The sequence below is a fragment of the Larimichthys crocea genome, unplaced genomic scaffold (genome assembly GCF_000972845.2).
Source record: "Larimichthys crocea isolate SSNF unplaced genomic scaffold, L_crocea_2.0 scaffold716, whole genome shotgun sequence".
Taxonomy (NCBI): Eukaryota; Metazoa; Chordata; class Actinopteri; family Sciaenidae; genus Larimichthys; species Larimichthys crocea.
In genome coordinates, this window is record NW_020859454.1 from 38,638 (window position 1) to 49,789 (window position 11,152).

Here is an 11,152-nt window from a genome sequence, read left to right on the forward strand (position 1 = left end):
ATGTGGCCACTCTCATGCTGTCTTGTCAGTTTGGCAGCGCCGGTTCTGGCCACATTTGCGCCCTGGGCGAACTCCCGCCCCCCAGCGGCGAATTTTTTTTTGGGGCCGCTCGTGCGCCCTCATGTCGAATGCCGCCTGGGATCAGTCTGTCCGCCGCCCCCCTCCGCCTTGCCAACCAAGTGATTCTATGATAGTGTTAACAGCTGTCATTGTGCTTAGCTTCAATTCAAATCAAATCAATTTTATTTGTATAGCCCAAAGTTACAAAGTACATTTGCCTCAGAGGGCTTTACAATCTGTACAGGGAGTGACACCCTCTGTCCTTAGACCCTCGGTTCGAGTGAGGAAAAACTTGCCCACAAAAACCCTTTTAACAATTGAACAGATGATGCATTCACATTAAGTTTTTTAAGCAAATCTTCCAAAATAAAAGTTGAATCACTCTGAGTATCAAGTAAAGCATAGTGTGTCGCCTTTTGCAGTCCTTTGCGACATGTCCCTTCCACAGGCAGCCAAAGCAAAGCTGGTTTTCTCGAATGAATGCCCTTTTGTCTTCCATAGGTCTTTCTGCAAAAGTAGGGCACCTAGCTATGACATGCATATCGTCCTCGCAGACTGGGCAGAGTGGTTTTGACTTAAAATAAGTTATTCTATGCATCACAGTAGAGGAGTTATTTGACTGGGTGCTAGTATTCAGAGTATTTGCTCTTTTAGGTAATCTGTCATCCACGGCTTTGGAGTTTATCAGAAACGGAGAGGCAATGGGATTGCATACTATCCGGGCTTCCTTTTGCATGGAATCTGTAAAATGTGAAAAGCTTGGGTAGTCAACAGATACATCCAACTCATCAACAACAATCCTACTCCATTGGCACACAATCCAGTCTGGTAATTTCTTAAACAATTTATGGTTTTCCTCACAGTCATTTAAGATGGCTAACCCTTTAACATGAGGCATAGCCTCAGCACAGGCTTTTAAAAATTCTGCGAATTCTCTAAGGGTTGGGGGGTCACTTCCACTGATTTTAGGCCATTTCAATAGTTTATCACGAAAGGCTTTTTGAACGATGAAAGGATTTCCATATCTTTTCTGCAGTAACACTTCTTCAGAATTCCGGTAAAAGAACCCCTCCACAACCTGGCGTGCTTCTCCTGTTCAAGATAGTGTTTAAGATAGAGCATCTTTTAACAAACTGGGAGGGGCTTCTGGTCAATAAGGACCATGAAGGAAATCTTCCAGTCAATACATTTTAAAGGGTCACCAGAGAATGTTACCAATTCAGGGGGAGACAACCTGCTTATACTTAAAGAGCTTGCAATAGCTTGGGCTAGATTAGCTGTGTCTTGACTTATTATTTCAGGTAGAGGTGTCTAAAGTTGGAATAGCACAGCCCTCGGTTTTAGTGAATTGCTAGACTCCACCCTTTGATGCACAGAGGGGATCTCAGCAAACTCACTCTCTTCTTCATGATTCTGCACACCGCCTTCAAGATTTTTATAGGCTCTCACCCGGGATGCTGCTACTTCCACCTCGTTTTCAGCTTCTATCTGTTTAAATCTTAACATTTCCTTTTCTCATTTTCAGTGCATTTCAGCCTCCTTCTGTTTTATTTCTGCCAGCATTTTTGCTTTACTCGGTTTCCATTTGTTTTCCATTTTGCACGGTTTTGTTTGTTGAGCTTGAATTTTCTGCATTGCCTTTGCCTTTTCCAGTTTTACTGCAAGCTCAGCTTCGGCCTCGGCTCGTTTGCTAGAGACTACAGAGAGAGCGGAGTGGACTGAAGATGTCTCAGTTCTCTGCCTTGCCGTTCCCAGTTTTAATGAAGGCTCTGCTTTGGCCTCAGCTCGTTTGGATTGAGGAAAGGAATGGACTGAGGACGTCTTGGAGATTATTGTCTCCGTGTTGGTACATCCAAAAATTGAGCCATGATCATTTTTGTTTAGTATCTCCCTCACCCGCTCTTTCTCCAATTAATCATTAAAGTTTCTTCTATAGTTTGTTTTCTTTTATACGCAAGGCCACAGATCTCAGCTGTGAGGGAGATATAGGCATCCATTTTTTTTTTTATTTCTGGGGTGGAAATACAGTTACGTCTGATAGGTTCATATAGTTCTCACACACTGTCATATTTGATTTTTATGTTTTGTTGAATATTATCAAGGTCATCCAGTGCACAAAATGCTTTCAGTTTTGTTCTGGAGTCCTTTGCTGTTTGCTTCCAAGAGTTGTATGCCTTACTGAAGTTTTTCACATGTTGTTTAGCCCGCTCTTCCCGCAGCTCTCTGCCCTTGTCTGTTAAAGTTCTTTCTCGGGAGCTTGACCTGGATGATTGACCCTTGACGTTATCCAACCCTTGTCATTTAAGTGACATTTTTGAATGCTTATCTTATTAAAAAAGGTTCATGGACTATGGTTCAAAGTGATCCCTTCACACATTCACAAAGGTATATCATAAACTATGACCCAAATGAACACACCATTGCTATGAGTATAAAAGGGTTATATTACACTTGACACTTTCAACCTTTTCATTTAAGAAGACATTGTAAATGTACCATTCAAGGATGACAGACACACAGGCTACTGTAACCTTTACCAGACATTCAACTCTTAAACCCTTGCTAAGTAACTATAGGTTTATTTCTTAATATTCAACTCAAAAGGCGACACGCAGTGCGTTGCTCCATTTTCTTTATTGTTTATATCCTATTCAAAGACAATTAAAAAGGTACATTTATTAAACAATAGTCACAATTAATGGTAAAACTCATTCAATAATGCAGGTGGCATTCCACAAACAAAACAAATTCAAATATCCCAAGGACAAAGGAAATCAGAGACAAACTGAGGTCCACATACCTTGTTCCACTATACCAAGGGAGCTAGTATTTTTACAACATTGAAGGTGCCGCCTGGGAACCGTCTGCCTCCTAACAACAATAAACAAACTTAAACAGACCAAACTGACATTAAAAAATGTATATAATTACAATACATAATTCAGACAAAACCTACTCACCATGGATAAAACAAAAAAAAAAAAGCCGCACAGACGCTGCGCCGACCGAAAAGACAAAAGACAATGTGGAGATGAGCACAGGTGAGGAGGTGCACAGGTGCACAGGTGGAGCTTATGGGGCTTAATAGTCCCTTCCCACTACCTCGCTCTCAACAAACTAGCCACTAGATGGCATCCAAAGTCACAACCAATACAGTGTCATTCACACATAGTGACAGTTCAAACCTTTTTCCAAGGAGAAATAATCCAAAATTCAAGATAAAGCTTCTACATAGTTCCTGGGAAAACTTTCCAACTGACAATGTTTGGTGAATAAAGCATGGCGGACTGCAGAAGAATTGTCTGATCACGTGTTCAGTTTAGATGGATACAAATGTAGTTTCATCTCAAATTAGAGAGCGGACCTATGCACTCTTCAAATGCAGGTACGAATCCAATGCTTGATAAGCATCAGCTGGAAGATGCAGCTGTGACTCCACCATCAGAATGTTGCAGATGTTGTAGATGTCTGTGTCAGTGGAGTTACTCTGATACAGCTGTACATCAGCTCTGTCCACTGGGGAAATGTGGCCATCACTTGTGTAGAGTTCTGGGAACATGTACATGATTCAAGGTCGACCACTGGGTACCCTGTCATTCTTTGATGGTCTAATGACAAGTGAATCCCACACATGGATGGTCCTAGAATAACGGTATATTAGAAAGTAAGAAAGCAAGTTAATTGATATGCAATTTGTAATTTAATGTGGGCCTTAGATAAGTTTTGAATTAAATCATGTTTAATGCTGCCTTTTCTGATGAAGTAAGAAGAAATGATAGGGTAGGCATGTCTGTGCTGACCTAGAGCAGGACGAACATCACATATAACGCAGAGAAGGTTGTTGATCCTGCTTTCTGCTCTGCGATATTTTGTTTATTTATGTAATTTCTGGCAGACCGGTGCACAGCGCCTTCATGCTCAAAAAACCCTGTTAGAGCCATTTTTACGTTTTGATTAGGAATTATTATTGTAGGACACCACATTGATGACAATGATTAAGACAGGTGGACAGCTGCTCATTGGAGAATGTAACAACAACAAAAATCATTTGTGGGACACAATTTATGAAAGTAGGTTTTAAATAACAATATTATATGATATATTTGTATCTGAATGATTCCCATGAAGCAGAACTGAATTAGACTTCTGTCCAAATATGCACCATCGAACAAGCCATGGTCCTTCAAATCATTAAACAGAGAGATGTAGAATTCCATACCTCTTCTTTCTTGACGTGTAATCCATTATCCTTACATTTTGTGTACATCCACCTACACCCACAGAGTTGGCCAGATGTTTGTAACTGTTCATGAATAAAATTAACTATGCGATCCAAAGTGATGTATCCCTACAACACTGTAAAAGAAAAAAGTAATTTTACAGGAAATATTCTGTAGTTTTTTACAGATTTTTCCTGTTTTCCAATAAAACAATGAAATCACAGTAGATTTACAGATATTTTTTAGTAATTTTAGATTTATGTTTAAAATTACAGTTAACCATAATCTAAGATTACATTAATAGTATGTTTTTTAATGACAATTTATTGTATTTTTACACCTTTAACTCTAATTTTACATACAATTTTCTGTATGTTTTTACAGGTTTATCACCATTTTCCAAAAGACAATGTAATAACTGTAAAATAACAGATACTAGCAGTAATTTAGATATTTACCTTTAGAATTACATGCAATTACCAATAATATAATATTACATTATTACTATGTTTTTAAAGGCAACTTAACATGTCTTTTTCATATTCAAATGTAATTTTACATCATATGTGATGTCATTTTACAGATCTTTCCTAATAATTGTAATGAAAAAATGTATATAAAATTACAGAAATCTGAAGTTATTTCCACAAAATTGCAGGTTATTTAGCATGCGTGGCTGAAGTGATTTCATGTTTTTTAACTGTACATTACTGTAGAAAGACAATTTAAAATATTATTTTTACGGAACATGCACTTTAAATAATTCTTCTCTAACTTATGTCTCTCCAAAAGACACACCATCTGCAACAGCAGAACAGGAAAAATCAGACAGGCTCCATATTTATATCACATTTAATTAAATCATGTCATCATCATCAATTTTGATGACAAGCAAAGAAACACTTCCCAAACATCATCATTAATATTGAAACAAAGTTTCACAAAAAAAAGTCAGGGTTTGTCCAAGAGGAGGCCTGCAATTTGAAAACCCCTGTTCTATAAGCATCGACACCTTCAGAAACTTTGGTGGACAGAAAATGAATCTCTGTATGCATACGTACACACATAATGTAGAGTTCAAAAACAAATAGTTTACAGAAATGACTTTTTTTTAAGTTAAAAAAAAAACAAAACAACTGCAACAAAGTCAAAGTCAAAAATGTTCTCAGAAAAGTCAAGTGGGGGTGCTCTTTCCAGGCTTTGTCCAAGGGGAAGAAGACTTCAAAACCCCTGCCTCTATGAGACTTAAAATCATCATGAACACTACCTTGTTTACTGTGTCAACATGTAACATAGAATAAAAAAATTGACAAACTTGGCGCTTTTAACATGATACAAAGAACTGTCCTGTTACATTGTGCATGTCAGACTTAAAACCATGAAAACCTTCAGGAATGTCAGGATGGCAGTTCCCTAGGGTCCCTGACTTCTGGGTCTGTCTGGATCTTTTCCAGAAGTTCTCCCAGACTTCTGCTCTCATGCATTATCCTACAGGTAGAGAACACATATTTGTTGAGATATGTTAGACGTGATTTGATTAGATAACTTAGAAATGTAGTCCGTAATTGAGTACACATCACATTGCATTTTTTGTAATTAGTAGGTTACTATAATCCACTGGATTTCAAAAAATGTAACAAATGTAACAATAAAGTGAAATTAAGCCACACTTTGGACCACTTCTATCTCTCCACCATGTTGTCACTAGTGCTGGCTGCCTCTCGCAAGCGTGATGTCATTGTTTTGCAAGGCAGGTAACAGTAAGGCATCGGTAAAGGAATTGTCAAGCATAAGATGATGTTCTGCAATGCAGACACTGCACTGAGCACACTGTCTGCACACAAGACCTTTAATACATACAAAGTGACCATAAGCAACTTACCAATTAAGTACTCCATTCAAACTCTGCAATTCGGTTGATAAGGGTCAGGACTTTCAGGTTCACTGCATTGCTCCTGTTCTTTTTCTGGCGCTCTACTTTGGAACCCTTGTCAGGATTGATCTTAAAGATGCACCTGGACATAGAATGGTAAAAAAACTCAACAAAACATGATCTAAATAAAGATTAGCAGAAAGTAGTGAAGTCTGTCTGTCTATCTCTCTCTCTCTGTCTCTCTCTTCCTCTGTCTGTCTCTCGCTTCCTTTGTCTGTCTGTCTGTCTCTTCTTCTGTCTGTCTGTCTGTCTGTCTCTCTCTTCCTCTGTCTGTCTCTCAGTCACAGAGGTATTTCTCCAGGACCTCTAATGCTCAGTATTTATACTGTGTATATCATGTACTCATCCCAGCAGCAGCCCCCCGTAGCATTCAAAATTTCCCTGGAATTTTCTAGTTTAATGTAATTATTTCTACCTATTGCAATGAATCAGTTACTAATGGAACAGTTGCTGAAGAAATAGGGAAAATAATATCTTACAATAACATACTGTTATGCGTTATGTTTTTTTTTTTTAAGTGTACACTACATGGAGAATAATTTCAGAATTTTATTTTGCTACCAGACAATCTTACTGACTCAGTCAGCTGATCAATTACACTGATTTTTAGGGGTCTTTTTTAGGCAGCTAAAATATGTTACTGCTGACCCCATCCACAGCATTACATTGCTGAGTGTTAGTGCTAGCGCAGGTGTATGTTTCTCCACATTGGGGTCACGCAAACAGCTACCTACTGACTATGCATTAAGTAGCTCATACAACCCCTCTTCAAAAGATCCTAAATATCCCTTAACCTACAGAAGGGTTAAATTGTGAATACATGTGTGTGTATGATTAGTCATGTACACTTACCTTTGAAGAAACTCCATTGTGGCCCCGAGTTCCACTGGATAGTGCATATTGAAGATGTAGAAACACATGAACATGGCAACCAGTGTGTCGGTGAAGCTCTTCAAGTTATCGATCATCACCTCCTGGTCCGCTGCAACCATGAAAATTGTTGCACAGAATGGACTCTCTCCTGTGAAAAAAAAGGCATCAGTAAATCCACCCATTTAAATGTCTCTATTTGCATGTAGGGCACACACATTCTATTGCCTCTCACTTACCACATACAACAATGCATTGTGAGGGTGGCAGGTGTTCTGTCTCAACCTCCACAGCGATGCATGTTCTGTCGACTATGTGGAACATTCTTGCATGATCCTCTTTGAAGTGTGAAAGTAGCATCAATACCACCACACAGGTTCCACCTCCAGCTTGGATCTTTGCTCTCCGTTTTGCAGCTACGCTTGCTTTCTCCAATGGAAAAGACTGGAAATATTCCAGGACTCTGGCCAATTTTGAGGTCATGGCCTCCTCAAATCCCTCACTGACGTGGACACCAGTCAAGAGTTTGAAGTGTGTCTTCATGCCAACGAGTGAGAAAAGGAGAGGCCATTCTTCAATAAGGGCCCGGATGTCCATACCAGACATTATGTCGTTTCTCTGAGATACAAGGGTGTCTGAGATTACCTGTTCAATTTGTTTTTCATTCCTCTCATTTTCCAGGAACATTTTTTGCCTTGTCTTTTTTCTTCTTCATCTGTGCAGCCTGTGAGCTCCGCCCCGGCTGTGGCTCACAGGCAGAGCGGGTCATCCACTAATCGGCTCCTGCGGTCTGCATGTCGAAGTGTCCTTGGGCAAGACACTGAACCCCAAATTGCTCCCGAAGGCTGTGCCATCGGTGTGTGAATGTGTATGAATGGTTAGATCCTTAAACTGATGAGCAGTTGGCACCTTGCATGGTAGCCAATGCCATCGGTGTATGAATGTGTGTGAATGGGGTGAATGAGATATGTAGTGTAGAGCGCTTTGAGTGGTCGGAAGACTAGAAAGGCGCTATATAAGTACAGTCCATTTACCATTTACATTCACAGGTCCAGATTCCCACCAAATACAGCCATAGGAGTCTTTCCGTTGCTTCTTATTTTCTGGTACAATGCTGATGTCATCTGGGATGATCCTCTTCTTACCCAGCGTCTCATTTCTCTTGTAGTTATCAACTCTGCACTGAAGTTGTTTTGTTAGAGAATCATAGCCACTTCCAACGACTTCACCGTCTATGATGTCTTTGAAGGACTTTGGATATTGTAGGACTATCTTCTGTGCAACTTCACTTAAGTGCTTCTTTGCTGGTGTCTTGCAAGTGTCTAGAATTTCAGCTGTAATAATGCGAAAATTGTAGTGCCAGTCACTGCCCAGTTCTGTAATGGGACTAGAGCATTCACTACTAGATGGAGAGAAAATGCGGCTTCCAAATGAGGGTCGAAAGGGTGTTTCTGGAGTTTGAGGTGTGCCTGGGCTTCCAAATGAGTGTCGAGAAGTAGAGGGTATAGAGGGTATACTTGGGCTTGGAGTGACCCGCAGTGTTTCTGGAGTTTGGGGTGTGCTTGTGAAATCCTCCTCCATGCTTGAAGCTGCATAAGTCTGAGCTGAGAAGACACCTAAAAAGCACAGAGACATACATAATAATAAATAGTAGACCAACAATGGCACTGGTGGCAATATACTTATATTACAGATTGAGCCTTGACTTACTTTTAACATGTGCAATAAGCTTCCTTGCTTGAATGGGTCTGAGCATGCCTGCAAGGTCATTTGTCTGGATAAGCTGCATATCATCAAGCGTTTCCACCCCAATGTCTTTGAGGACATTCATAATGGGTTGCAGTGTAGCTGGCATGCTACACATTGGTAGTGCTTCTCTAACAAAAGTGGCTATGTCATCCATGTCTAAAAGGGGGGAATAAATGACGAGTGAAATGCAAACATGTCCAGGTCATGTTACAGGTCCAAAACATTATGTTTCAGGGATATTACTTTCATTGCAAGCAGACTGTATGCAGCCAGTGGATAAAAATCAAGACACTGATCAGCATTGATGCAAAGCATATCCCTTGCTGATTCTCCAACTTTATGAAGCCCATACTCCGGCATGTAAGATGATGAATGTGGTGTTACAAAGAAATACACATTTTCGTTTTCTTTCATCAGTATGAGCTCAAGTTGTCCAAATTCCACAGATTCATCATTCTTAAGGCACAGAAAGGAGCCCTTTCTATAGAGAGGTCCCTGAAAGCACACTTCTGTGGATATAAAGTCAGATGTGACTAGGGCTCCACGATATGGCTTATAACCAATATCTCGATATTTTTAAGGTATATCGCGATACACGATATATATCTTGATATTTTTATTTCTCCTGTAAATCACCATGAATGTTAAATTCAACCCTTTGATGCAAAAAAATAACATCAGTAGGATGATTCAAGTAGACCCTTCTATTAGATTAGTAACGGCTGCGCAGCGTTTTAGCTGCGTCCTCTGCCCTGCCTCAACTCACACCGGGCGCATCTTGGCAGCGTAGCAAGCCGGCCGTATTCATGCGAGATCACGCGAGAATCCTGGACGTACATGAGACCACGCAATAAACTGTGTATAAAGAAAGCTGACTTTGCTTCTCCGACGTGGATGAGATTATAAAATTGTGTCATAAATTATTATGTGTTGTTCCATTTCAACAATTAGTCTCTCATCGTCCATGTTGAGACCCTTTGATCGATTGACTGCTCACGTGGTACTGGTCATGACGTAACGTTGGTGTGAAGCTGTGATAAGCGACATGAACTGCGTATTGTGTTTTATTTTGATAGGGGGCGGAAGTTTATTATGTTGATTCTGTGTCAGATTTCCTGTCTGGTGCGATCTGCTCTGTTGAAAATTACGAGGTTCAGCAGTGGCTCGCGACAAAAATAGAAATGCTACGGAATGCTCGCGCCGTGGCATGGAGAGACGCTTCTGGGACGCTACTGAGACGCTCCGCGGCGCGCCCTGTGTGAGTGCTCTCATTGACTAGACTGGCTGCTATCTGCTCCGGTGACCACGGCGAGTACGCCTCCGGAGTGGGCCAGTGGGCCTTGTCTCTCCTCACTTGACACAAAAAGTACGCATGCGCGCAGGGGATTTTTCTGGGTGGGCGGGGAAGAGTGCTGCGTGCTGTGAGGAGCACCAGGAGTGAGTGACACAGGCAAAACTCCGGAGAATTAAATGCCGACAGCTTAAAACATTTACATGACAAGTACACGATGGTCACGATATAGTCATTTCATACATCTCATGTAGAACAATCCGCGATATATCAAGTATATTCGATATCGCCCACCCCTAGGTGTGACCAAGCTCTGCTCAATAGCACTGCGTACCTTACTGCTGTACAACTCAGCATGGTAAGAGGAGGAATCCTTCACTTGCTGTAAACCCAAACAAGTTAGCAGTATTAAAAAAATTTGACGTAATAAGTTACATCAAACTTTTTAAGTTGATAAACTTAAAAATTACAATTTTCTGAACTTACTTGTACTCAAATATTTTGATAACAGCTGAATCAAAAGTGCTCATGTAACAACTCATACATTTGGAGTAAACATTACTCATGACATCCTGATTTGTAATCGAATCTTTTGATTGAAGTTTAATTGAAATTGCTCATCTACCTCAAGTCAAATATTTGTAGTAACCACTACTCATAATTTTCATTATTTGACTTGAATCTTTTGATAAAAGTTTAATTGAAATTACCCACATAACTGAAGTCAAATATTTACTGTAGGTGTTACTCATCAATTCCTGTATAGTCATTAAATCTTTTGATAACAGTTAAATCAAAAGTATAACAACTCAAACATCTTCAATAAGCTTTACACATTGTTTCCAGTCTTGAAGTTGATTTAAAACTGGAAAACAATTCTCATTCATTAAAAATGTATAAAACTGAACTTATAAAGTCAAGTACACGGCCACCAAATGTAATGCTGACGGAAAAACATTTATTGTACAAAAGCTTTAATTTTACATTGTCAACAGCCATAAACAATTAACAAAAAAGTAAAAAAAAAAA

The 11,152-nt window shown here is 39.8% G+C and overlaps 1 protein-coding gene across 1 annotated transcript; it reads right to left on the reverse strand.

The window, feature by feature from the left end:
- Window positions 1-7,499: 7,499 nt before the first annotated feature.
- On the reverse strand, window positions 7,500-9,191 carry LOC113745391 (uncharacterized). Its single transcript, XM_027276935.1, has 4 exons — window positions 8,794-9,191; window positions 8,177-8,699; window positions 7,591-7,792; window positions 7,500-7,508 (listed from the first exon to the last, which is right to left on the reverse strand). The coding sequence occupies exons 1-4, from the start codon at window positions 8,984-8,986 to the stop codon at window positions 7,500-7,502; spliced, it is 927 nt and encodes a 308-aa protein (XP_027132736.1). The 5' UTR covers window positions 8,987-9,191.
- Window positions 9,192-11,152: the final 1,961 nt, after the last annotated feature.